At 48.9% G+C, this 27,783-nt stretch overlaps 1 protein-coding gene and 1 long non-coding RNA gene across 3 annotated transcripts; both read left to right on the forward strand.

Moving 5' to 3' along the window:
* Positions 1–7,533: 7,533 nt before the first annotated feature.
* Positions 7,534–14,559, forward strand: LOC136298305 (uncharacterized). 2 transcript variants are annotated; one of them, XR_010723292.1, is made up of 3 exons: positions 7,534–7,602; positions 9,071–9,155; positions 14,502–14,559. It is a non-coding gene; the product is annotated as an uncharacterized lncRNA (long non-coding RNA). The 2 variants fall into 2 exon arrangements; XR_010723291.1 differs by lacking the exon at positions 14,502–14,559 and adding an exon at positions 12,598–12,731.
* Positions 14,560–15,185: 626 nt separating this feature from the next.
* Positions 15,186–25,426, forward strand: LOC136298304 (BPI fold-containing family B member 4-like). The gene is made up of 15 exons (XM_066198945.1): positions 15,186–15,300; positions 15,979–16,093; positions 16,524–16,628; positions 16,871–17,026; positions 18,606–18,669; positions 19,037–19,100; positions 19,521–19,612; positions 20,645–20,818; positions 21,458–21,511; positions 22,080–22,247; positions 22,359–22,426; positions 23,512–23,554; positions 24,031–24,094; positions 24,437–24,513; positions 25,059–25,426. Exons 1-15 carry the CDS (start codon positions 15,189–15,191, stop codon positions 25,080–25,082), a joined length of 1,380 nt encoding a protein of 459 aa, XP_066055042.1. The 5' UTR covers positions 15,186–15,188; the 3' UTR covers positions 25,083–25,426.
* Positions 25,427–27,783: the final 2,357 nt, after the last annotated feature.

Below are 27,783 nucleotides of genomic sequence, written 5' to 3' on the forward strand. Positions count from 1 at the left end.
CCAGCTCTGCAGCAGGAGATCTGCACTCTGCCTGCACTGCTAATGAGCAACAGCCTCTCTGAAACCGTGTGTGACAGCACAGGTGAGACCCTGCCACCTCTAAAAGGAAAACAATTAGGCCTGGGTTTCCTCCTGACTTAAGCTTATATCTCTGAGCCTGAAATGCAGTAACATTCTCAAGTCTCCAGCTGCTTCTCCATTGGACATAGGAGCAGCTGTGCCATGGAAATTGTAAATGATGCTTCTTTTCGGGTGTCCTTGTGTCGCTGGTGATGCTCGTGGGGAGGTGCCCTGGTGCTTTCCTGATCTGTTGGGGTGTTTGTTATGGGCTGCAACGCTGTGGGCACCCCATTTGCAATGTGCCTGTTCCAGCTGCACTCACACCATCACCAGCTTCAGGACAGAGTGTACCATGGTGGAGTGTTCACTGATTGTTTAGACAAGTTACTGTGTTTTGAAACGCTGTCCTAAAGTGAAAAACTTATGGAAAAGGAGGAAGGATGGAATTGAATAAGTTCTTATTTATTTATTTATTTATTTATTTAATACACACACACACACACACACATATATACATAAAATACCTTCCAAAGTGGCTGTCACCATCCAGATACGTGAACAGCTAATTGTGGCATTTCTGAAGCTTCGGCATGTAAAGGTTAGCTTTCATCCTAGACTGCCTCCTTATTTTCTCTTCAATCAGTTGGCTGATATTTCTGATTTGATTTTGTGTGTAAATTGCTGAATCCCTGTTGTCTAAATATAACTTCGAGATGAGCTATAAAATGTCTGTGTCTCGTGGTACATGCAGTCTTTAAAAGTTGATTGGAGGAGCTATGTTGATTGCGAGCCAAACCTGCTTTTTTAAACTCGACTGAGAGGTTTTTAAAACAAATATCTCTTATATATATCAAGTAAACTTGTTTTGACAGCTAATTAAGTTAATTTAGGTGGTTTAGTGTAGTTCAGCAGCAGCTCAAAATCATGGTCTTCCACCTGGGCTGATATATTGATTCTTCTGCTGTTCCCTCCATAAATCTCCTTCTGTTTCTCTGCAGCTGTAATTGCGTTTCAGAAAGGGGAAAGCATGTGTGTGCCCCAGCCACCCATAATTACTGCTCTGAAATGCCTGGGGAGGTAAGTGTGAGCTCAATGTCTGTCGTGAGGCTGAAGTTTCACAACAGTTTCCTGACATTTTCTGCGAGCAGCTGTGCGAGAGCCGCTCCCAGAGGCTGGGGCAGGGGGGGGGACAAGGCTGTGACAATGCCAGAACGCTTTCACACCAGCTCCCGCTAATGTGGCAATGATGTGCAAAGCCTTTCTCGAACAACTCTCCTTCCTGCTGGATGTCGGGGGGAGGATTGCAGCGATGTGTTCTTGTGACTGGCCTAGAAGGTCATCTTTTGTTTTTCAGATGAACCTCCTTCAAGATCCCTTGGGAGCTTTTGTTCTGGGAATCAATTGCAAGTCCACACGGATGTTTTCTTCCCTGATTGCTCCTTATACAAAACTGAAATTATATAAGCCAAAAAGGTTTTTTTGTTTGGTTGGTTTGGGGTTTTTTTTGTTAGTTTTAATTGTTTATTTTTTTTAAGTTGACAGTTTTGGAACTGTCGAAGCGCCCGTTCTTTGCTGTAGCAATTGCATATTGTATTTGTGTTGATTCCTAAAAGTCAAGCTGGGCATTAGGAACCTTGCATATACACAACCATCAGTTTGGCTCTTGCATATACACAACCATCAGTTTGGCTCTTAGGCTGTGCTGTTTATGTGCCAAAACAATGTTTATGTATATTATATGAAAATGTAGTTGTCTGGGGGAGTGAGCAGTAAAATTCCAAAGCTCTGATGTGTGTTTCTGCCTACACCTGACCCGGGTCTGTTTATCTCCAGATGATGCACCAAATCCATCTGTTTCTCCACATTGAAAGAAGATAATTTTGCTAAGAATTGACTAAAGGCAGTCTGTTGTCACTGGGGTAACAGTTCTGTGTTGTAACTGCACATCTGCTTTAGCAAATGCAAAAGAATTTTGTTCAATCTCTTCAGTGAATCTTTCTGGCTCTTCCCTTCAACCTGTGCACTTGTTCTCATGAAATCTTAAAGTGAGACTGGGGGAGGCCAAATGAGTGAAGCCTTTGTGTGTGTTAATTCACAGAATCTCAGAGGTGGAAAGATCTCAGGATCTAAGGGTATTTGCTGCCTCCCCAGCACAGGTAATGCTCTGGGATAGAGGGTGAATCTCCTCTCATTCTCTATCCCAGAGGAAATGGTATTCTAGGAAAGCTCATTTCCTACAGACTTTAAATCAAGAGATGGGTGATGGAGCTCCAGGATTGAAGTGCTCTCCACCTCTGAAGTGTCTGGCAAGTCCAGCTGATGTGCTTCCAACATCTATGTGCCCAGCCAGTGTAGAACCAGCCAGATTTGGGAGTGTTTACCTGCACTTATTTGGGCCTTGAAAGGCTTCTTAAATTGTGTGAAGTTAATACAATGGGAAATGGATTTTTCCTGCCCACCTAAGCAAGCCTTCAGTGATTAATGCTGTAAAATAAAAACAACAGCAACAAATTCAGTTTTATAGTGTGCTGTGGATTTCAGGTCTGTGAAAAATGTGTTTCATAAAAGAAATTTTTCCTCCTCCTAGTACTGTTTCAAAAACACCTTATCTTCAGAAAAACCCCTTGCCTCCACAGCTGCATTTGGATGCTAATGGGATACATGGCTTCATAATTCTTTGTCTCCCTTCTTGTGTTTGTGCAAGGCTAAACTCTATTGCAGAGCAGAAATGTTCTGCTGGAGAAAAGCTGAACAGAGGAGAGGCTCTGCTCTTTGGTTGTGAAATCAGTTGAGTTTTTCTCAGAGAGATGCATTGTGTGCCATAACTACAGCCAGAAAAAAGGGATCCTGAGGTGCAGTGTGAGCTGCCACAACCTGCAAGAGGCAGCTCTGTGTCATTTGCTGTGGGCACAGCAGGACAAGAGGGGCTCTCCCACCCTAGGAGCCATCAGTGACCTCAGAGCTGCTTAAGTGACAAATGTCCTGCCCAGCCAGGTGGGTCCCTGCCCTGCCCGAGCTGGGGGCTCAGCCCAGCCTTCCACTGGTTTATCCCTAATCCACTGGGCTGGATGTTAGCCAGGGCTTTGTCTGAGAGGTTTCAGGGGCTCTGTTCCAAGCTGTAGCCAAGCACATTCCTACTTGGAAATACTGGCACGCAGTGAGTCGGGATATTCTTCCTGCTTATGGAGCGATCCAGGAACGGCAGGCATGGATTATATGACTTGAATGCTGCACTATTTATGATGTGTGCTCAGCCACCTGAATCACGTTGGCAGTGTTCGAGCTTTGCCTGGATAATTGATTCAAATGTAAATTGAATGAATAAATCCTGTACAGCTAAAATATGCCCTCTCTTTATCTTGATTCTTTTTTCTTCTTTGTGCTGAATGGCATAGAAAATAGGGAGTTAGAATCTCATAAATAGATATTTGACTTCCCTTTGTTGGAGGCAGGTAGAGTGAGGTTTGTATGGTCTGTTTGGAAATGCTTTACAGTTCTGTTTATTGAATTATGAACCTGTTTATAACTTGGCTTCTGTATTTCTGGTCAATAATCTGCTTGTGGCAATGTTTGTGCTGCTCTTCAATGGCAAGACCAGGTGGTTATTTATTTCAGTAAGTGCACATTAGTCAAGGGCAAAGTATCAGAGAAATTCTTTTTGTTGTTGTTTTTATAGCCTTCAAATGAAATATTGTGGGGAATGTGTGCCCAGCTGGCATCAAAGGCAGCTTTGGTTTGGGAATCTGCTGACAGGGACTTGAACTGGCATCAGGACAAGCCTTTGTGAGCTTTTTGTGAAGGTTTTAAGCTGTTTTCCCTTAAGGCTTCCCTGTTTCATCAGACAGGACTGGTGTGCTGACTAATACCAACAAAGCAGTGCTCTGGAGCTTTCCCCCAGCCTGGGTGTGTTTAATCAGCAATTCCACAGAAGGGAACTCCTGGGACTGGTGTCTTCCCAGTACGGTCTGGAGACCCTTCACTCCCTTATCCCTGGAGACTGCTGCTCCTGGTCCTGCTTCTGGAGCAAACATTCAGCCAGTATGTGGAATGAAGTGCTTGGCATTCCTCAGGCTATAAATACTGGGGCATTTTTCCTCTCTCAGGGCAGAAATCCCAGTGGTGCCCACACCAGGCACTTGCTCCCTGGTCAGGATTTTGCTCTGCCCTCATCAGCTTTCCCTTTGCTCTGGCATTAAAAGAATTAAAACACCGTGAATGGATCATCTCTGTCCCTCGGGATTGTCACTCCTTGCTGGCAGCTCCTGTTGTCAGGCCCTTCAGAGGCACCAGCACTTCGCAGCACCTGTTGAAACACCCACCTGCCTCCCCTCACTATTATGGTGTTGGAGTCTCTGGGAGCCAGAGCCCACTGATGTGTGATATCCATGAAATGTGTTGCTGCTCCTGCAATGCCTCCCTGTGTCCTTAGTGTCCGTGTGAATGTCCAGACCTCTTTTGCATCTCATCAATTTCTTGGCTTAGGAGATGTCCTCTGGCGGAATGTTCCACGTTTTAGTCAGTGATGTGAACATCCATTTCCTCCTGCCAGTTTTCCAGAAGCCCCGAATCCCACTTCAGCTGTGTCTGCTGCAATCTTGTTTGCTGGAAGTCTGCTGCCTCTGTGATTGTTTTATTTTGTCTCTCTCCCTGCTCACCTCACTGTGGTTCTGGGTCTGCTGCTCTGGGGTGATGGGTGCAGGGACCCACCATACCCTGGGGTGTCTCTGCAGTGCTGGGATATCCTTCCTGTACCACTCCCAAAGACATTCCAAGTTCCATCTTTCCATGACCCCTCCACCCTTTCCCCCATTCCAGTCTCCTGGCTGCACCCACAACACCCAAAGCTCCCTTGACTGTGCTGGACTCTGTTGCTTCTGCAGCTGTACAGGAAGAGCTTTGTCTGTGCCCTGTATCTGCTGCCAGCTGTTGAGCATCAATATTTATAGCTTTTTTTTAAAATACAACTTCTAGTTTGCGCATTTCATTCATAAGGGGAAAATTGCAAATTAAAGAGTTCAGGTCCAAACTTGCCCCTATCCAGAACTTGTACATCCCTCTCCTATCTCTGCTGGGCTGTTAGGAAGGGGAGATTTCGTGGCTGGCTTCAGAGACCAGCTTTGGCTATTTAGAAAACATCCATTCAATAAATCATAAGGGGAGCAGCTGCCGTTCTCTGCTGAGCCAAGGCACATCAGATAAAATATTGCTCATTTATTTGGTTTGGTAGAAATAAAGTTGCTGTTGTGGAACATCATTACAGACTGTTCTTAATTCACCTCAGGGCTATTTCTAATAGCAGCACACAACTCTCCTGTGACAGCCTGAGTGAATGAGATGGGTGTTTTGATGTCAAGCTGAATGTAAGAAAGGTTTTGGGAATCAAAGCTTTGAGAGAGAAATAACTACTGTTGGTGCTGTGATACTGGAAGAAGTCCTTGTTTTATTATTAGCACTATAGCTATTGAAAGCCCTGACACTTGTTCCTGGGGGATTTGAAGCAATTCAAGCCGTGAAATACCGTTTCAGCTCAGCCTTTTACAAGTCACTGCGTGTCGGTGAAGCCGAAGGTGGCTTTGATCGCTAGTGGAGGCACCCAGGGCTGGCGTTAACTTAATAATATTAGTTTGATTTTCTCAGTTGTGTGGCAGCTGGGAGCCCTGCAACCGCCCAGCCGTGGTGCGCAGCAGATATCTGCTGCTGGCCAAGGAGGAGGGATGGGGAGAGCCTGTCCAAAGCCTCTGAATTCAGACCTGCTGCTTTGCACAGAGGCAATCAGTGTCATGCTCAGTAATGGGGCCACGACACCTGTAGGGATGGTTCATACTGGTCTGAAAAGACGCTGGAGACTGTTACTTTAAAAAAAAATAATAAAAAATCAGTCTTAGGATGTCTTATTTCCTCCTTGCATCAGGGCTTGGTGAAAACAAGTGGGAATCTTGTGGCTCTGAAATTGCCACTGTATTGCAGCGGGACAAATAGCCACTGCCATGGTGTTTCCTGTGTTACGTCCTTAATGCCCACTCACCGGGGTGAGGCAGCAGGTGTTTCACCTTTGTTTGGTGTGGAATGCTGCAGAGGGGAGCCTTGGATCCTGCTCTGCCACAGGGTGTTGCTTTGCCCTTGCTTGGCTTACTTATTCTCTAAAAAAACAGAGGCAACTGGTGGAAAATGTGTATTTGCTCCAGCTCCCAGAAAAACAGCTTGTGTTTCTGAGTGTGTTCCAGCTCACAGTGCAGGAGCAGGGCTGGATTCCTGTGTGTGAGCTGTGTTTGGCTGCCAAACCCGTGCCCTTCACTGGGATGGAGGTGCAGTGCTGCCCTTGCTGTTGCTGACACCTGGTCAAGGCAGAACCATCACCCCTCAGCTCTGGGCTTTCCTCATGAGCCTCTTCACCAGTGCCTCTGGAGGGCCTTGTGTCAGAGGCACGTGGGGAATTCAGTGTGAGTGACAGGATGCTCATGGTTCCTGGGAGGAAATGGACAACAGGAGGGAAGGATTTGCAGTGTGTTGGTGTTAACAGAGTTTCACATGCAGCTTTTTTCATGGGCAGCAGTGCTCCTGCTGCCCATGGCCATGTTGAACACATCCCTCCTCTGACAGCCCAGCTAGCCCCTGCTTACAATAACTTCTGCTGGAAGATAAAAAACAATTGCATCCTGAAATAGCAAAGCTGGAGGAGCAGAGCTTTCCTGCCAACTGCTGCCAATGACCTTGATTCTGTGTGTGAGGCCTGCAAAGTGTCATAATTCAATGAGAATATTTATACTGAGCTGCATGGCACAAGCTCAAAGATTCCCAGCTCCTCATTTCCATCTGACTAATTTCACAGGGCATATAGGGGAGTCAGGTTTTTTTGTTCAGACTCTCTGCTTCGAGTAAACCTCCTGAGTGCTCATCTCCTGTACATAAAAGTTGCTCAAAATAGTGGTGATGGAGCTGTTTAGTTCAGCCGTATTTCCGTGCTATCGGTGACTTTGTTAGCAGCAGGCCCCTGCAGACGCCGTCCCTTTGATGCTGGGTGCTGTATGTCACATTAAAAATCCTTAACTTGGTTCTAAAGCCTCACTAAAAACCCCACTGGGACTTTGATGTCGAGAAGATTCCACTCAAAGCGCCCAAACCCTGTGAAGCTCCCCAGCCTTATCTCAGAGGCAGGACGGCGAGCGGCTGCCTCGGGCGAGAAAATATCACTGGAGTGATTATTTACGGTCTGAGCATCTGCAGTCAGGAGAGGCTGTTGGAAATTACCAGATCCTGGTGATGCTGTGAAAAATCCTGTTCTTCATTTTGAGGACAGTTTGGAGGGCAGCACGCTGTGGTTCAGTGTCTGGGTGTCAGGGTGATCCAGCTGAAACACCTTGGTGGAGCACGTGGTGATTCCACACACAAATTCCACTTGTAAGCACCTGTGCCCCCAACTGTTTACAGAGCGTGTTTCTTGCTCAGTGATGGGATGCTAAAAGCAATTGTGGAAGCTTATTTAGGTTTTAATTAGTACTGCAGTGGGTTTTGAACCAGGACACCTTCCTTGCTGCTGTGCAGGTGAGAGACACATAGTTCTTTCCGGCAGAATGTGGGGTGGTTGGGACCTTTGGAATGGCTGTGCCAATGAGTGTGTCCATTTGTGCATGTGAGGAACTCTGCTGTGGAGCTTCTTAATGGATGTTGTTTAACAGGTCAATCTGTGCTATCAAAGTTTTGCTTTTACTGTGAGTGAAATCATCCTTGAGCCACATTGTTTTCATAATTTAGAATCATAGAACAGTTTGGGTTGCAAGGGACCTTCTAAAGTCATCTAGTCCACCCCCCCTGCCATGGGCAGGGACATCTGCCGCTAGACCAGGTTGCTCCAACCTGACTTTGAGCACTTCCAGGGATGGGGCAGCCACAGCTTCTCTGGCCAGCCTGTGCCAGTGTCTTACCAACCTCATCGTAAAAATCTTCATCCTTATCTCTAGTCTAATTCTTCCCTCTTTTAGGGAACAGACCCTGCTAAAATGTCTGTTCCAATCACTCTGTGATGCTGTAGTGTGAGTTATGTGGCCCTAGCATGTACTCCATGCCCCTGGGCTGTGCCTGTGCTCAGTGCTGGCATTGCACTCCTTGCCATATGTCAGGTCGATGTCAAATACCTCTTCTTAGTGAACGGGGAATTAAATGCTCTCTCTCTATTTTATCTTTATTGCGTTTGGAGCACCGGAATCGATCTGCCCGCGCTGGGAGTCCCTTTAAGGAGCTTTATCCCCTTCATGAAACTTTTTCTGTGGAACCTTCCCAACCAGTGCATTTTCCGTTCCCGCTCCAAAACCCCAGGGTTCCATCAACACCCTCCTGCCGCCCTGCATTGCCCCGAGCCCCCTTCCCGTGGTCACCGGGGGGGGGCCGGCGGTCCCTGCCCGGGGCGGGCTCCGGGTCCCCGCCGGTCCCTGCCCCGCGGGGCCGCTCGCCGCCAGCAGGGGGCGGTACAGCCCAAGGGAGCCGCTCGGAGTTCCGGGGACCGCGGGTTCGAGTCCCGCGGCTTCCAGCCCCGCGCTGGGTGTCCCAGTCGCCTGCCTTGTTCCCGGAGTGTGCTCCGCGACCCCTCCCTGGTGCTTCTCTGAGCTACGCGGGTGTTTTTCACCAGCCCGTGAGCAGAACCCTCCAGGCCTGTCCCCAGGTTAGCCCTGGGCCCCTGCACTGCGCTGCTGCTCCTCACTCCCGTCCCTGCTTTCCCTCTCCGAGAGGCGAGGTCCTCGCCCATCTTTTGCATTGGAATGGCTCTTCGGTGGAAGCATGGGGACCCAGGGAGGATGTGTGAGATATGCGGCATCTCCTCGGTGCACAGGACACGCGATTGGTGCTCACAAATACCAGCACCAGCTGCAAGTGTGAACCGGGATGCTGAGCCCCGCGGGGTCAGAGGCAGGACAGCCGCCTACCTGTTAGTTGTGACCCTGTTCTTTGCCCTCCAGCCTGCTCGGGATTTTAGTGCCTCTTTGTCCTTTAATGCCTTTTTGTCTCCTCCTTTCAGAACCACATCTGTTGTTTTGATGCTTCTGCCCCGAGACAGGATTGACACACCATCACTAAACTGATGAAAGGGAAATGGCACCTGGGTAAGTTAGACCTCATCCATGCTCGTCAGGCTAATTAACTCATCAGCAAGGTTTGTTTAACATGAACTCACTCTCTGGTTTCAGCTGCAATTTCTTTAAAACAGTCGGGGTCTTCCTGGATATAAGCATTTATTTCCATAACGCTGACTCCAAACCCTGCCTGGCTGCAGGGCTGTAATTTATCCCCTGAGGAGCATCCGGACAAAGCAGGGCACTAATTCTGCCACCTGTGCTGATGATGTGTCCGAAGAGACCATGACAAGTCTCTATTAAAAGCTGTGAATAAGACAGAAAGCCCGAAATCTTTACTTCTAGAAGATGTATGAATGTAATATAAAGCTGCTGCTAATTCTTCCCAGGGATTAATGGAGACTATCAAGGACAATTTCACTCAATACTCCATTTCTCTTTGTAAAGTAAGGCTTCCCCAAACCTCAGGCAAGGCAGAAACATGACTTTGAGTCTGTGTCGCTATCCTTCAGTCAAATAGAATTAGCTGTCTTTATTTAAAAAGTCTTCACTGGCACCACAGTGCCAACACTTTCTGAGACAACAAAATGGACAGAAATCCATTTTCCGGCCTGAGAGGAAGGCAAAAAATAAATTGGAAGAATGAAGAGTGAGGAGGAATTGAGGCGTTCACAGCACTCGCAGTGCGAGTGATTGGAAGTGATGGGAAGAAAGCAGGAGAGGGATTCATTTGCTTAAAACATAGAACTGGAATTGACTTTGAGGTGTATGTTGCATCACTAAGGAACCCAGGCTACCATGGCTCTGCTGGGGGAGTGCTGCACAGCAGCAGGAAGGGAGGGGTGGAGGGAGGGAGGGATGGATGGAGAGATGCTGGTGTGGGTCAGCTACTGCAGAAACCAGGGATGGCTCTGGCCATGTACCCCAAACACAGGGCAGACAGCTGTGTGCCCCGTGGTCCATCACTGGAGGCTCCTGGTAGTCCTTCAGGAAGGTCACAACCTCTTCTGCTCACCAAGGGTGCCTTGTGTGGGGCCAACTGAGAAAGGATGCCCCAGGGAAAGCTGGGATGGGCCAAACCTGAAAGTCCAGATGCAAAATACCCACCCAGAAAGGTGCTCAGGGCAGCACTTTGACTGCAGCTCTGCCTTGCAGTGACAGATACTGATAAAATCCTGCAAAACTTAGTGAAGCCAATGCCTGCCCAAAGCAGCTGGTAAGGGATTTGCAAGGCTGCCCAGGCTTCCCTGGGTGTCCCTGTGAGCCCTCCAGCCTGTGCTGCTGTCAGTGTTGTGTAGGGGAGCTCTGGGCAAGGTCTGAACACACGTCTGCAGAAGTGCCTCTATTTTTGCACTGCAGAGTGTCCAGCGAGTGACACTTTTCAGTGCATTTCTTTTCCATCCCACTGTGCTGCATCTGACTAATGAAGTTTGTCCCTTTTTGGGGGCTGATAACATTATGCTCCTCTTGCTCCTGTTCGCATCTCAGAAGAAGAAAATTTCCTGTCTATAAAATTGCTGGAGACATCGATTTGCGCTTATTTCATGGCAGTGATTTTACTTGGCTTTGCTGTTTATGCTCGGCACTGCGGATGCTTCCAGAAATCAATGCTGCTGCTCCTCTCCCTCCTCCTGACAGGCAGCTCCTGGGAGCTGCTGCCAGTGCCTCGGTGTCCTTCTCCCTCTTTTCCCTGCCTGGGCTCTCTTGCCTGAGATTATGTTCCTGCTTCTCAAGTTGCCTGTGTAGGAAACTGCCCGGCTGAGTGATCAGACAGGGATACAGCTGGAAAGGAGGGCTCTGACGTCTGCCCACGCACACCCTGCCACGGCTCTGGGGTTTGTGCGCCAAGCAGCGGCCCCGGGTCAGCGTGAGCTTGGCAAGGCTGGCTGGGCTACAGGACTGATGGGCATTAATTAAGCTGCTCTCCCTGCCTGGGCTGCTGACAATGGGAGCTGCTAAACCAGCTGTAAATCTGGCCCTGGGGATTGTGGGTTTCTGTCAATCCTGGGCTCAAGTCAAGTCCTAAGACTTGAGGAGGGTTTGAGTCCTTCAGTTCTTGCTAAAACCTTCCAGGTTCTTTCTAGGAGAATCTAGTTTATGTTTTGGCAAATCCTATTGCTAGAAATTAGTTTTGGAGCCTGACTCTGGGCAGATTAATCCATCCCAAACCAACCAGAACACAGGTGACTCTATAGAGACAGTGCTGCACTAATGCCATGTTCCTGGTGTTGAACTCAGCGTGTTACACTGCATTGGGGAGCTCAGAGGCAGCTCCTTCCTTCCACTTCCCTGAGCAATTTCATTAACAGGAGTGGGAAAAAATCTCCCCTGAGCAAGCCAGCTCGCAGTGAGGCAGAAGAAACAGAACAGTGAGTGACACTTTTCCATGTGCCTGTTTTCCAGGCTCTGGACTGAGCTGCCCCTGGCTGAGGTGCCTGACCCCCTCCCAGGGCAGATCTGCTGTGTTGCCATATTCCCCAGTAAAATTCTGGGTGGGAAAAACAATTCTTCACCTGAACTTCAGCATTTCAGAGACCAGGCTTGGAGTTCACAGCCCAGCTGCAGTCAGCACTTAAAACTTATTTTGTTCCCCCCGCCCTTTCCTGGTTTCTGTTCCAGCACAGCAGTTTGCTGTGTCATTTTCCTCCCCAGGTGTTTTCTCTTTCCCCTTGAGCTGCCACCTTCTTGTTGGCACCAGGGAGTTACTTCCATTGATGTCTGGGCTGAGCAGTTCATTAATGTGTACAGTATTAGTTTGGAAGCAGTCATGGGCTCCTAGGAGGTGTCCCTGAGAGGGAAAAGGCTGAACATCTGTACAAAGCAGCTCCATCACAGGCTGCAAGTCCTGCCACCAGATTTAGTCTCTTCAACTCAAGAGAGAGGATTCAGTTTATGTATACTCTTAATAAGGAGTATTTGCCCTATTTTCCCATTAAAGAATTAAACACTCTGAGGTTACTCCTTTCAGTTTTAATTTTTATTTTTTTTATTTGTCACCTAACAGTGAAGAAAAGTTGTGCTCCTGTAGTCTGCAAACCTCTGGAAGGTCTCAAAACCACCATCTGTCATTGAAATGTAGTGCAAAAATTCTGGTTTTATTTCATTTTCAGCATTGCTTAGCATTTTAATTTGACCTGTATGGTGCAATTCTCCTAAGTTTTCCCTAAGCTTCCATGGTTCTGAATATTAGAGAGAGAAAAAAAACAGTTAATGTAATCATATTTAGTAAATTATTATATTTAATTATGTTAATATTACTCTTCTAAAGATCCTGTTGCTGTTTAACCTACCTTCTTGCAGAACCCCAAGCCTGGGGCAGTGCAGGATTCCAGAGGCTGCTCTGGAGTATTTCTTCTCTGTGGGTGTTGTTCTTTCCTTGAGCCCTTCTGCTTTCCAGCAGTTGTGTTGAGACAATCCCTTCTACAATTTCTTGCAATGCTTTATTTTAATATATCTTCCCTTGTCACTGCAGGACTGAATCCAGCCTCCTGGTAAGTGATATCTAAATCACTGCTGCAAGGAGGGGATGAAATATGGGCACATGAGAGAGGAGACAAGGGATGTGACTGAGGAGGAAAAAGTCACAGAGCAAGAAGAAATATTTCACACAGGGTATGTGAAATGGGCCACGTTCCTCACAGCTGCTGTCACTGCTGTGCTTCAGGTGTGGTTCAAGCTGTGTGTGTGTATGGACACGGATCTCTGCAACTTGCCATGGAACAGCGAGAGGATCAGATGAGAGTGTGTGACTGTGCTGTGCATGTGCACGTACACAGCTACCTGGGTGCTTATTGCACACACTGGGGCACTCTGAAACCAGCTGGAAATCCACATGTGTCCGTGCTCAGCAGCTGGCTTTTGCCAGCAGAGGTATTCCTGCAGCCTGTACACAGTTGGAGCACTCCCATGGACACTTCACTGTGGGTGTATTCATGGTGACTGCTCAGCCTGGTGCATTTGGATCTTTGAAAGGGGACAAAAAAGGAGCAGCATGGATAGGATGCCCATTAAGATCATCTAGTTCCACACCTGGTTTTGGGACTAGACTGTCACCAGCACATCAAATGCAGTCCTGGTTGAGTGTTAAATAAAACAAGTTTCTGTGACAAGCTAAAGTCTGCTCCACAGAGCCTGAACCCAGGGCAGCACATGCTGAGGGACTTGGTGCTAGCACTTTGCTGCTGCTGCAAGAACACACCTTCTGCACTATTGAAGAGCATCCTGAGTCTATTTTTCTGCCTTCTGTATTCCCAGGGGACAACTAGCCCTGAACTCACTGGAGTGGTAGCAGTTTTCTCCTAACTTCAACCTGAATGTATCAGCTTGTGTTTGTTCCTGTGCCAACCTTGTCCCTGAGCCCAGGGAGCTCTCTTCCCTCTCTCCTCTCTTCTCCTCTCCTGTGTTTGTGGAGAATGATTGTATCTCTGCTGCTCCATGTTCCATGAGGCTGAGCACACGGGCCCCTCTCTGGCTCCCCAGCTCTCTCAGCAGCCCTTTGCTGCCCAGTTTCCCCCGGCGTCCATCCCAGTTGAACACGGGTGACCAGACCCAAACAAAGTGCCCAGATAAGATCTGCCTGGGGCCCTGCACAATGGAAACTTCTGCTAAGCCCAGCCAAGGCATCTGCTGAGGGGTGAGAGTCTCATTCCTGCAGGATGAAACCTTCCTTTAAAATCCATGTTGCTGCTACCAGTATTCAGCTACCATAAGTGTTGCTTATTCAAAACTATGTTTAGCGTTGGCTTTGTGCATTTCAATACAACTTCATTTTTTACAGTGGATTCGTGACAGTTTACAGATCCATCTGAAATCAATCTAAATGCCAACCTTTATCAGATCTCAGCATCTCTCCACAATTGCTTTTTGTCAAGAAAATCTTTTCCCAGGACTCCACTTGAAATAGGAATGAGTCTTTTAAGTCTCACACCTCCTCAGGGACTGGCAAAAGTATTTTCCTACTCGAAGTCTCCTTGAACCCATCCTCTTGTGCTCTGTGTGCTGCCTCCCTGCACAGGCAGCCCCATCAGCCTTCTGCCAGGTTCAGATGCTTCAAGGACTCTCAGCATTACCTAAAAAGTTGTTTTCCTCAAAGTATAGGGATCCCCACTGGATCCACCATTGCAGGGCATCCTTTGTAGGACAGTTTGGGGGTGGGGGGAAAAGCAGCATCTGAGTGATCCAGGCCACAGAGGGGGATGGCAGCCGGTCAAGTCAGTGGTGACGTTGCCTCGAATAAATCAAGAGAGGTGGCAGCTGGGTGTTGCTTGCAAGGAGCAGGAGCGAAGGGATGGCTGCTCATGGGCCAGGGAGGCTGAGTGGAAAAGGTGTGTCTGCTTGGCTGCAGCTTTTATATAAGGGCCACTTCTTTCATCTCAGCTGTGGGGAAAATAAGGGACATTGCAGAGTCCTGAGGAGTCCAGAAGAGCCTGAGTGGAGCCAAGAGCCCATCCCAGCTGGCTGCAGCTGAGTCAGGTAACATCCTCTCTGTGCTGGTTGGGTGGTGGCAGGGTCCTCACTCTGGAAGTGCTTGACTGCTTTAGTTGGAGATTGTGCTGGGCACCAAGCTCCTCACCACTTCCCTATGTCTGCTGTGTCACAATTAAATTTATGTTGGTCATTATTAAGTTATAACTTCTAGCTAGCTTATTTTTATCACTTATGCTTTAGTTTATTGCTTTTGAAAGGTAGAAGGAACACAGATAATCATGAAATGCTTTCCCTTGGCAAAGCCCCTCACCAAGACACCTGTAACTGCGCTTTGCAGGGATACAGAATAACTTAAATATCAAGTTTGGCTTCTTTTGTGTGAACATTTTGGGCCAGACACAAGGGATGAGGAAAGGGCTTTCATTGACCCACACGTGGAGCCTGTCCATGTGTATGGACATGAAGAAAGTTCTGTTGCTCTGGGCTTGAGCAGAGTCTCCTTTGATCTGGATAAAGAGTAAAGGAGGGATTCCTTTCTTGACTTCCTTCCTCACAAAGACACTGGGGTCACTTCTGAGACTCTTTCCTCACTGTCCCCTCTGACGTCTCCCTTGGCAGCCGGGGAATCTTCTGGAGATGATGGTTTTGAAGCTCTTTGGGATCATCTTTTTCTGCAGCCTCCTCTCGCCCTCGCAGCAGGTCTTGTCGGGTCTGTCCTGCGCTGTCAGCCCACGGGCGATGCAGAACGGTAACTACAGACAGACATGGGTTGGGTTTGCTGTGATGAGCTTTGCTCAGAGTCCCTGAAAGCCATCACAAGATTCATGGGTCAGGGAAATCTCTGCTCCAGAACTGGGGCATATTTCAGCTCCAAGCAGCCACACAGAATTTCAGGGCTAGATCTGGGTTACTTCGTTCTTTTGTCTCAGTTTCTCATTTCCATATTGGAGCAGCTTATATTTGACAAGCGGCTGCTGTGAAGTAGCAGACAGAATAATATTTGTAATGTTCAGGCTTGTTTCAAGTTGCTTCTACCAAAAAACTCCAAAAGCCAAATGCAAAAATAAACAGGCAAAAATCAACAAATAAAAACCCCTTGACAAAGGGGAAATGAGTTGTGAGTGGAAGCCCAGACCCTGAAGGGGGTCACTGGTGTTCCTGCCTGTGCAGAGCCAAACTGTGATGTTTGGAGTCTGGGATGCTTTCCACTGCTACCCCTCCTTTTTGCTTCACTAAGGGCAGCTTTGGCTTATTGCACCAAAGTTGTAAAATACCATCCCTGTTTTATTTGGCTGCATGGAGACAGCTGATGTCTCCATGAGGAGTTTTGGGGAGTGGAGGGGCTTTGCTGTGCCAGGATGGATCTGCCTGAGTGGGGAGAGGTCACTGCTGCCCATGCTGGTCCTCACACACAGATGTTTTCCAGTTCTCTCAGATGCCATAATTCATAATGGGCTCATCCACCAGCACCTGCAGGGTCTCGTGGTTCCCAACATCATGGGTGAAGGGGGTCAGCTGAACTCTCCCACCAGCATCACAGAGTAAGTGCTTTGCTGTGAGTGCACCTTCAGCCTCAGTTCTGAGCAAGATGAGCTGAGCTGCCCCTGGCATCGCTGGCCTGGGCTGATATCCTTGTTTTATTGTGGTACTGAAATTCTGACCCAATAATGTCTGTGTGGTGGCAGTGTGGGTGGCAAAGGACACTGCAGGTTATGGGTGCAGGTGCAGGATGACAGCTCTGGTGGTGCTGTCAATGCCTGACAGCACTGAGAGAGGGGAAAGGGACCAAAGGGAGAAAGCCCATGGCTCTCCAAAGTCAGCTTCCACCCCAGTCTGGTTCTAGGCTGCCTTCATTTAGCAAGCTTTTATCCTTGTGCCTCCTGCTGGAGGTGGCTGGGGTGCCGTAGGTTCCTCCCTAGGTACAGCTGTCAGGTGCTGGAAGGTGTTTTTAATTTGTGATGTTGTTCACAGCCTGCACCTCATCAAGGTCCGGGTGCCCAGGCTGTCAGTGGTGCTGCTGCCAGGGATTGGGGTCCAGCTGACCATTGGGGCAAAGCTGCAGCTCAGAGGCAACTGGTGAGTGGGGGATTCAGGATGGATGTTGAGGGAAGGGCCTAACCTGACATATTTTACATCTCTTAAGGATTTTGAGGTGTTCCTTACCTATAATAAAGTCCCAGAGCAACCCAGACACCAAAAGATGACCTGTGGCATTGGTAGTGATCTGCAAGAGATGGAGAAGTCTGTTTCTCCTGGCTTTGGTCAGTTCCTCTGGGTAGAGGCTGAGAGATGGAATAATCCCATTTGCTTTTTTGCAGCTTGGTTGGCCTGCTCTCAGAACTCATTGATATCTTAGTGGAGGTGAACATTACTGCAAACATTAAATGCACAAATTTTGAATCTGGCACGTTCCAGGTTGTCACTGAAGACTGCCTCTGCATTCTTGGGGCCGTAAAGATCAAGGTCCTTTCTGGGTAAGTGCCTGTGGATCCATGCTTCCATTATGTGCAATTCTCTCCTCTTTATCCAACAATATGGACAGTCTGCCAGGACACAGACGGAGCTCAGCTGATACAGAGCCAGGCCTCAGGGATGGGATTTCTTCCCTATTGCCAATGCCAGTTGCTTCAGTGGAACGAGGGTTAATTTGCCCTGTTTGCCTGTGGAAATTTTAAGATCTGAAGCATGAGGTTTGGTACCTTTCCCAATGCACTTTCTCTAGGCTTAGCTAGAGAATTGATATCCAAAGGGTAGGAGTAATAGGGCTGGGAGAATTCCAGGAAAACAGGACCATTACTTTCCCTGGTTTTGTACTCTGCCTTTGGCTGCTGTCCTAGGAGAATGCTGGGCATGTGGAGTTTCCCTCTGACTGCTGTGGTTGTGTGTAATTTCATGCAAATATCCCATCTCTTGCTCAGTCTTATTAAATTCTTGACAGCAAGGATTTGCTGACTTCATATATGAATGAACACAGCAGTAAATTGATAATGGGAAATATTTTCTTCTATTGCTTTTGAATTACTCACTTTTCAGGTTCATCGAAATTCTCTTAATTAATTTTTGCATTATGCATTATATTTCAATCAGTGCAGCAGCTGATTTGAAAAATGCTGTGTGAGTGAACAGAGGAACAGGACTCACCTGCTCTGGGGGTCATGTTTTAATTTTTAGCAGGATTAAAGTGATGGTTTGCAGGAAGTGAACTCCTGGGGAGGTAAGGGGAGTGTAGATATACACAAATGACTTCACGGCAGCTCCTCAGATGCATTTGTAGGCAGAATTTGGGCATAAATAACAGGTGCTCTATGAATTCCTGCTGTCTGTGTCTTGCCAACTCAACAGTCCAGAAATATATTGATTACCAGACAAAACTGCCTCTGTGCTGCTGCAGGCATCGCACGTCCTGAGTGAGTTGTTCAGCAGCAGCATGGAAATGTCACACAGCAGATTTCTCCTCTTGTTATTCCAGATGCAAATTGTTTGTTCCCAGTAACTAACATGAAGATATTTCCTAACAGCTCCCTCTTCCCTCAGCTACAGCACTGATTTAAATACCAGAGGGAGATACCAAACACAAGGTTAGACTGTGAGAGGCTCACTCCTTTCTTGCAGTGAAAGCTCTCTGAGAGCTGAAGGAAAAGTTTCTTCACAGAAAGGGCTGTCAAGCATTGAAACAGGCTGCCCAGGGAAGTGGTAGAGACACCACCCCTGGAAGTGCTAAAAAAATGTGGTTATGGCACTTGAGGACGTGGTTTAATGGGGAATATGGTGGTTGTGCAGAGCTGATGGTTGGACTTGGTAATTTTAGATGTCTTTTCCAACTTTAATGATTCTGTGATTCTCAGCAATGAGTCAAATTCTCCCTCAGTGGGGCAAGTGGCTCTGTTGTATCTCCAGCCCCTGCTCTGGCAAGCACCAGCCACAGCACTGGCCCTAAAGGGATGACTGAGGGTGTAGGACAGCGTAAAATGAAGGCTGAAGATCTTGTTGTCTCCTGTCCTGGAATTTTGTTTGTACTGATTTGGAGTTTTTTTTTTTTTCTTTCTTTTCCAGCTTACTCACCCTGTCAGTGAATGAGCTGGTGCTTCGCCAGCTGACAGCGACTCTGCCCGCTTTGGTATGGCTGAGGACTGTCCTCCTTTCACAGCTGAAACAGAAATATTGGGAAAAAAACCTGGTTATGAGGCCACAGCAAGATCCACTGTCTCTCTGTGCTGCTTTCCCACATCACTGGCATGTGCCATGGGGCTGGGATGTCCACAGGGCTGCTGCATGTAGGGTGATGCCTCAGATGTTCCCCAGATCCAAACATTCCCCTTCAGTGTGGTCCCACAGCTCGAGGGATGCTCCACTGCCCCAAGTGTTTCACTGTGTCTATTGCCATGCAACTTTTTTCCCTGAAGGGGAAAGGAGGGAGTCCTGGCAGGCTGTGGGTGATGGTGGTGAGGTGGGTTGAGCAGTCACATTTCTGCCTTGTGCTGCAGCTCTGTCCTGTGGTGGATATCGTGATGAACCTTGTGAACATCCATCTCCTGAGCACTCTCAATGGTGCGTTGCTTGTGGAGGGTGAGGCACTGCTTCCCTGTGTTTCCCACACTGGGAACAAGACCCATTTCCCACATCAAGTCCCTCAGTGCATCAACAGAAGACCAGCACTTCTGCATGGCTGTTGTTGAGCCTGGAATTCACACCCCAGCGTTCCAATGAACTGCTCCCACTTTGGCCATCCTTATTCTATTTTTGTGCATCACCCTTGGATCTTTCTTACTGTCTTTGATGCTCTTTTTGTGCTATATCCTAAAGGCAGATCTCACCAAGTTGAATCTGGGGATGTTCTGGCCTTTTGGAGTAGCAGCAAGCACCCCTCAGCCCTGTTAGTGGGTGTGGGGGCTGGTGGTTTTTGGGGTCAGGGGAGGTTGAGTCGCTGCTGATTTCCTCATGCTGAAACAATCCTTTTCCTGTGTGTAGCGGTGCTCACAGTCGGCAGAGTAGGAACAATCCACTACCAGCTGGCCAGCATCCCCTACACCTCTGGCAAGTTCCTTGAGCTGGATTTAGATGTAAGTTAATGCAGGGCAGCAGGACCCTGGGAGCGTGGCTGTTGCCTTTCAGTGTGCTCACCTCATCCCATGCGAGCTGTAGAATCCCACGAGGAGCTGGGCTAATAACTCGTCCTGGAAATGCAGCTCCTAAGTGCTTAGATCTTTATCCAAATCACCACTAAGCGACTGTGTGTGCTTTTCTCCTTCTGCTCTGTATGCCACCTTACCCTGAGTCTGCCCGAGGCTGTGTCTGTTGGATGTAGCTGCTGGGATGAGCAGTCCTCCTCTCGTGGGATAAGGAGTTTTCCTCCTCTCTCCTGCCCTGCAGACTTGGTGTTTGTTGGTGCTTTTTGCCTTTGCTGTTCAGTCTCTGTGATGGGTGAATGCTAAAACAGGCTAACCGATGTATTTTTTCTTCTGTCTCACTGGAGGATGGGGGCGGGGGGGGGGTGTGTGAAAAAGCAGCAAAAATCAAACTATTTCAAACTGTTTTCAAAGAGGAGAGCTTAAAAAAAAGCAAGCAGCTGGAGAGAAGCAAATGGGACATGAGCACTAAAGAGGAGCAGGGACTGATAGCAAACACTGTAGCCTGTGAAACCCATGCTGCTGCACTGGCTTTGGTGCAGTGACTTCACCGGGAGGAGCCTTTGCCCCCCAGGCCCCCCGGATGGTCAGAATCAACTTCCTTAGTAAACAGCTGGTGTCAATGTGGGTCGCTGTGGAGCTGGAGGGTGACTGGGGGGAGGTCTGGGGTCGCTGGGTGTGCAGCACCCTCACCCCTCGGTGCTTGGAGGGAGACCTCAAGGATGAAGTGAAAAAGTGATTCGTGATTTGGACAAAGTGTGTTATTAGCTAGTAACACCTCAGTTACAGGCTCAGCTTTATCGGCTCCTGTCATCCATGAAACAGAGTGCACTGCTCCGAGTCCGGTGCTTTCCCGAAGCCCTGAGGAGGGAGGGCTGTTCAGCTGGCACCGCCCCGCACTCCCGTGAGGATCTAAACATGCCTCGAGGCTTTGAGCAATGATGCCTGTGTCTCCTCTCTTTGCAGGGCGTGGTGAAGCAGGTGGGAGGCACCACCATCCCCCACGACTCATCCCCCTCTGCTTTGCCTCCTCTGCTGGACAGGCTCCTGCTCTTGGTGATACGCGAGAGCTTCCTCAATGCAATCCTGTCCCTCATGCTCCAGGTGCCATCACAGACCTTCCCCTGCACGCCAGATGCTGTGAGTCCAGCAGGGCCTGTATTTCGTGCTGGCGTGAGTGACAAGGGACAGACATCAGCCTGGTCTCAGACGTGCTCAGGGAGGGCTGAGCCTGTCCCAGGGTGCGTGCACTGTGTGTGTGCTCGCTGGCAGAGGCTCGACCCCAGCACTGCCTCCCTCCTGCCCTTCTCAGAAAGCTGCAACAGCACCTGCACTGCCCAGCTGTGCTCTTCTCTATAAGGGCACCCCTGGCGACACCAGTTGAGACCAGTTGTGTACTGGTTGTGCCGTGGACTCCTGCAGGCTGTGATCCATTTCAAGGAGTCTGCAAAGTGGCACTGAGAAAAGATACTGCGTGTCTGCAGTGCCATTCCTTGGGAGTTTGTGTCTCCCACGCCTCTGATCTCTACTTCCAATGGGAAATGTCAGGGGTCCACACATTGGCAAGTGTTGAAAACCTCTGGGGGCCATGACCTTCCACAGCTGGGTGCTACCACCTTCACAACGACCAGGAGTCACCCAGACAGCTGGGGAACAATGGGAGTTCCATTGGGAGTGGGAGGCTCGGGTTGCTGTGTAATGGGGTGGCCCTGGCAGGATGGGTGTTGTTGAAATCAGCTGGAGGGCTCATGGGGGCTGCTGCTGCTTCTGTTCCCACAGTTCTCCGGTGCCAACAACCTGCGCGAAGCCGTGTGGACCATCGCTCCTCCTGGGGTGAGGAACTTGTTCTGGCACAAGAGTTTGTGTAAACCTCTCCAGGATACACCTGGATGTGCCAAAGGTCCCCAGTCTTCTGCCTCCCTGCTCTTGCACCAGCATGGTCTGAGCCTGTCCTGCTGTCCGACCAGCTGATGGGAGTGGGAGAAGGGATTGGGGCTTTGCACAGCCCTGCCCAGTACCTGCCATTGTCTGTTCCAACCTTCTCCTGCTCCCTGAACAGGGGAAAGCCTTCTCTCATCTTGTGGCCACTGACATAGGAAGCTGTCCTATAAATAAATATCTCCTGTTTCCTTGTCTGGTATATCCCATTTTTGGGCACCCTCCGACACCCACAGCCCCCTCTGTGTCCACCTTTCCTTCCTCAACCCCTTATGCCCTCAGCATGGAGAGCTGATCCATGCTGCTGGACCTATTTGCTCTGTAAATTTGGCTTGTGCAGGGTGTGTGTGACCTTGGGGAGGCCCTGTAGAGCTGTGAGAGTCTGCCCAAGGACTGCCAGTCCCCTGCCTGGTTGGTGTGTGGGGTGCCAGCAGCCACCTCCATGTGTCCCCAATTCCCACAGTGCTCCGCCTGCAGTGGGAGCAGTCCTCTGAGCATCAAACTGGTGTTGAGAGGGAACCCGCTCATCATCTTGGAAGAAAACAAAGCCAGTGTCAAGCTTTCAGTCTTGATTCAGCTGTTCAGTAACCGCTTGGATGGATCCATCCTCAACTTCCTGCTGCTGAAGGCTGTAAGTGTGGATGGAGTTGCCTTTGAGGGGTGCAGTGTGCAGCCAGCTGGGTGAGTGGTGGCTGGGATGGGGATGGTTCCATGTGCTGATCCTCTTCCGCTCTGCTTGCAGGACCTTGGTCTAAACGTCCGAGTATCAATTGTTGGGGGCAGGCTGGTGCTGCAGCTGGCCTTGGGCAGGTGAGCTGTCCCCTCATACAGGTGGGGACATTCTCTGTGCTGCTATGCTGGCTCTGGGTCTCCTGACTAGAAATGTTTTCCGTGTCTGTAAACCAGACATTTCATCTCCTGAATGTGAGAATTTCATACCTGACTGATGGCATAAGGTGAATGGGGTAGTTCAGGAAGGATTGCCGCAGTTGGAAAGTTTTAAGAGGCTGGAGAAAAAGTGTGTCAGTTTTATAACAAGGAGGAATGAGGTAACCTGAATAATTGTAAGACTGTCAGCTTGACTTTGATCCTGGGCAGTGGTTTGAAATGCCTGATATTGGACATGAATGATAAAGCAGTAAAGGAAAGTGCTGTCATTAATGCCAGTCAAGGTATGATTAAAGATTGGAGAGCATTCCTTATAGCGGGAGGTTTGAGGATTTGGGACCATTTAGCTTGTCAAAGAGCTGAATTTAGAAGCAAAATTGGCATAGCTTGTATGCAGCGATATAGGAATAGAAATGCGTCAAAAGGCTTTTAATTCAATAGACAAGGGTAAAACAAGATTCAATAGAAGTAGAAAAGAGAAATTGAAAGTGGAAATAAAGCATCCATTTTAGGTATGGATAGTCGTGTGATTGCAGTGATAGATGAGGAGCTGTAGCAAATTCACCAGGTCTTCAAATCCAGACTGTGTGCTTTCACGTAGAATCACAGAGTGGTTTGGGTTGGAAGGGATCTTAAAGATCATCCAGTTCCAGCCCCGCTGCTACAGGGTTCCAGAAGCTCTGCTCTCAGCTGGCCAGGAGCTGTCTCCTTCCTGAAAGTGAATAATCTGGACAGGGAGAGGGAAGGCACAGCCAGAAGCTGTGTGTGCCCTGCTGCAGTGCTGCATCATTGACAAGCAAATTAAAATTAGGTTAAGCTTTTCTTTTCCTATTTTCTTTTCTCTCTTGCAAGTGTGTCAGTCCCTGTTTTTTTTTGTGTTACAATGCAGGTGTCCCTTTGTGGGTCTCTGCCCATGGGCTGAGTGTGCTTGGAGGTGGCCAAGGTCTGGCTGTGAGCTCTGGCCGGTGCCTTGTGTCTGACCTGATGTTTCTCTCCTTTCCCTGCAGCACTTCCCTCTCCTTGGAGTCTTCTGATGTTGGCATCAGTAATGTAAGTCTCTAACACAAGTCTGGGCTTTACTGGCAGGGAGAGCAGCCAAGCATGATGCCCTATGGCTCTTGGGGAGGGAGGGAGCCAGGCAGTGGCTGTGGGATGCTGTGATGGATTACCCCTGCTGATGGTCAGAGCTGTTAGCTGCTCTGTGGTGGAGGTTGTAGCAATTCCTCTGTCGCTGGGGTTTCTTTTTCCCTTCTGCCTTTTCTAATAAAGAAAATGTAAAGCTGAAATCTGTTTGTTTATTCACCTCTGCTTGGGCTCACATCAAGCTGCTGCAGAGGCGTCATGAGGCAGAAGTTTTTCTAAAGGAAGGACTGAATACAAATCGAAGAAGAAAAGTAGATTCACTTTAAAGAGAAGAGGGACTGTTCTTTTGCTGTGTCAGTGGGCAGTGGTTTGCAGTCCCAAGGGTCGTGTCTTGCTGCTGGCATGGGCCAGGCAGTGCTGCTCACATGGTTGTTCTGTTTCAGATCTCCAGCCTGAAGCCCCACTGCATCAGTTTGCTTGTGGAAACACTCATGCCTCAGATCAATGGTAAGATGACCTGGATGGCTGTAATGTTGGGAGCACTTCGAGTTCTGGGCAAGGAGGGGGTGTGTGTGTGTGTGTGTGTGTGTGTTTAGAAGATGTACTAGTAGTGCTGGAGCCATTAAAACCCTGAAATCCCCATTCTGAGGATGCAGTTAAAAGTCCAACCTTATATTTGCACCACCCCACCCCAGCATCAGTTCTGGCAACAGGCAGTGATGGAGAACCCAAGGAACGCCAAGCACACAGTGATGGCCCTGAGAAGCTCTGCTCCCTGTGCCCTCCCTGGAGCAGCTCTGTCGTGGGGTGTGAGCTGGCTCAGCATGTCTGTCTGTCTGTCCCCTGCAGGTGTCCTGGGCATGGGGATCCCACTGCCAAGGGTGCTGCACATTCCCTTAGTGAATGTGGATTTTCAGATAAAAACGGTGAGTGCTCAGATGGGCTGTTCCCTCCTGTGAGGCACCAGGGCTGTTTCAGGACCCTGCCAATGGTGGCTGTGTGGGCTAGAGCTGTAGATTTTAATCCCTGAAAGACTAAAAGGGCTGCTGTGTCTGACACCCCTCAGGTAAGGGAATGCTACCTGAGGATGTGATGCCTACACATGGTGTGGACCCAGCTGCATCATGAGCAGTGCTCAGGCACTGGGGCAGGTCCCAGTTCCCTGTCCAGGCCCTCTTTTCTTCCTGCAGAATTCCCTGGGAGCAGCTCTGATCCAGACATTCGGGCAAGCCCTCACCAGTGGCACCATTCAAAGTGTCTTGAATTGCCCCAAGTTCCAGCCCAGTTCACTCTGGAGGTGTCCTGGAGGAGCTGGGATATTCCCCAACCCCTTCCAAAGAGTTCTGTGCCCTCCTTATTACAAACTGGACACGAGGACTTTTGCAGGAGGGTTCTGTCTTTGCTGTGCGTTGTGAACCAACATCCCTTGATGGGAGATAATGTGTTTGTGTTTCTCCCGGCACTCCTTCAGGGCATGATGGTGTTTATGGTGTAAGCTGTGGAGCCTGAGGCATGGAGAAGACTGTGGGGGCAGAAAGAGGAAGAGAGCAGCGAGGATGGAATGCCAGGACCAGCATTATCTGCTTTTCTTTACTAAACTTGATTCAAGATTCTTGATAATATTTAAGAGACTTTAAAGTGAATTGGCTTGTGTGAGTACGGTTTGACACTTGCGTAAGCTAAACCTGACTGGCAGCTCTGTGTACAAATATTTATTTAGAGAATAAATGTGATTTTGGGGTCACAGCAGTTGCATGTGGTGCTGCAGTGGAATTGGGAAATTTGTTCTGAGGTAAAACTTTTCCTGATAGAATGAAAAAGTGAATTTGTTGCCTGTGGCTTCTGAAGTGAATCTCTCCATCCTTGTCCAGGAGGGTGTGAAGTGCTGAGTGGGAGCTCAGAATACATTTGTCATGTAACTCTTTTAATAAGCATTCCTACTTTTTAGTGCTTGGAATGAGGTTCTTGTTTCTGGTGCCTCAGGGTGAGCTTCTGTCCTGCCTCCACTCTGGGACCTTTGTGACAATCAATATTTTGAGTTGGGTTTGAAAACTCTTCCCACTTGAACTTCCTGAGAGAAAAAATTGAACTTTCAGTGGCTCCTCCTGGCCTGATAACCTGCTGACCAAATGCTAATCCACAAGCAGAAATCAAAATTAAATCGAATTTCCAAAGGTCATGAAGCATTTCCTAATAGAATCTGGAGGGAAAACTTCCTTACCAGAGGACTGAGAGGTCTGATAGCCCTGGAGAGCACCCGTCTGCCAAAGCCATGTCTGCTTAGGCTGATGTCACAGCCTGTTGGTCTCTGCATGTCACAGTGACAAGAATCCCAGCATTTTGGATTTTAAAAAGCCCAAATTATTCTGGATTAAAAAAAAAAATTAAAAATCTCAGGTTTTAAACGGCCTCTCCAACAGCAGTTTTCCCCAGCGCTGGATGCTATTACGAGTGTGTTACTCACTCCTTGTGTCCCCAGAGGTTGTGGCAGTCTGGCACTGACCAGGTGAGGGATAGGGCAATATTCCTCTCTGCATTCTGCCTGAAGGTAGGAATGGCTCAGAATCTGCAGGGCCCAAACCTGTGGCTGCTGCATGGGCTCCCAGCATTGCTGTGAGGTGATGCAGACGAATCACTGAACACGGCAGAGAAGGTGCTGGACCCGTTGGGGGTCCCTCTTTGTGTGAACTGGCCAGTGCTGTCCTGAGCTGTGCCAAACACAAACCTGGTGTCACGCACTGTCACCACATGGGCTGGCCTGCCCTGTGTCCAGCAGAAAGGCTTTGGGTGGGTTGAAGTCCATGGTAACATTGAAGATGGGTGTCCTGGTGAGTATAAACAGCTCCTTTGTTTCCCAGCATGGTGCAGGCTGATGCTGCCTGCGGGACTGTGCTCCCCAGAGACTGTTTGGCTGCTGGTGACACAAGCCTTGTCCTGTCCCTGAGCAGAAGTGATGCTCCCATGTGGTGACAGGGTGCTGCACTGAAGCAGTGGGCTGAGTACAGCTCCATGGCCAGCTGAACCCCTATGGACTGAGGTGCCAACATCATGGTTGAATGCTATGGAGCTTTGGAACCTGCTCAGGAGCCAGGAGCAGGGAGCTCAGATCCTGTTGCTCCTTCTCTCTGGCACCAGCATGCCCTCAGAGCTGGCAGAGCAGGGTTTGGGGGTCTCTGTGACCCTGTTACATGGAGGACGGGATGAGTGACAACTCCCCAGAACCTGTGCTGCCATCTGCTTTTTGTGCCACTTCAGGGTCCTGCACTGCTGGGGCTTGGTGTCTCCATGCACCCTTTTTGCCCACAGGTTGGCAGAACAGGCCGTGTTGATACAAGGGTTTGTTCTGGTTCCTGAGCAAACACCTTTCGGACAGTAAGTAAAGTTTAGGCCCTCTTTTCATTCCTGTTTGGCCATCACTTCTGTGTGTATTCTGCTCTGCTGGGAGGCATTCATTTCTCTGGCACATTATAGAGGGCTCTGTGATCTGGCCCTGTCCCAGGCCTCTGCTTGTCTTGAGAAAGAAAACAGTGTGGTGAGAGCATGTGATGAGAGCTTGCTGCTTCATGGAGCATTGACACGGTGAGCCCAGGGTCACAGAAGAGTGGAAAAATCATCTTGTGGCCCTGGAAAAGGCTTTTCCTCTTGGAGTCTGGCCTCCATTATGCTGCTCATCACATGGAACTGAGGGGCAAGCAGCAGAGGAGCATTTTCCAAAGGAAAGGGCAGCATCTTCTCAGTGTTACTCGTCACTTCTGCCACTTGTATATCTAATGCTCTAAATTTCTAGTGGCTTCAGGAGTATATCTAGAGCAGGAAGCTGCAATCCAGAACCCTTAAGAGCTGGGATAATCCTGTTCAGGAAAGTTTCTTTAACACTGGAACCTTGACAGGCTGGGAAATCTTTTGCTGAGTGAGCAGCAGGAGGGCTTTTCAGGGACTGGCTGTGCAGCCGGTGGTTTGTGGGTTTGTTGGAGCTCTCTGGCCTTTGCTCCAGCAATGCCCTTGGCAAAAGTTTCACCCCTCTGCTGTTTTGTGGGGGCTGGAGAAGGGACTTCTTCCCCCTGCTCCAGTGTTTGAACCATCTGGATGGTACATGCTACTCCATGTGCCAGTAGTGAGGGTAGCTGGGGATCACCATGCAGCTCTTCCTGCGGGACTGCTCAGGAAAGTGGTGGATTTTGTGTTTGCCAAAGGGG

Source organism: Chamaea fasciata, unplaced genomic scaffold (assembly GCF_029207755.1).
Source record: "Chamaea fasciata isolate MVZ Bird 193981 ecotype frontalis unplaced genomic scaffold, bChaFas1.0.hap1 SCAF_17, whole genome shotgun sequence".
NCBI lineage: Eukaryota > Metazoa > Chordata > Aves > Passeriformes > Sylviidae > Chamaea > Chamaea fasciata.

Bases quoted from the DNA above. Each gene is read 5' to 3' on its own strand.
- LOC136298304 (XM_066198945.1), top strand. From the start codon at position 15,189: ATGATGGTTTTGAAGCTCTTTGGGATCATCTTTTTCTGCAGCCTCCTC. The intron at 18,670-19,036 runs GTATGGCTGAGG...CTTGTGCTGCAG, and splicing joins CAGCGACTCTGCCCGCTTTG to CTCTGTCCTGTGGTGGATAT. The intron at 24,095-24,436 runs GTAAGATGACCT...TGTCCCCTGCAG, and splicing joins ACTCATGCCTCAGATCAATG to GTGTCCTGGGCATGGGGATC.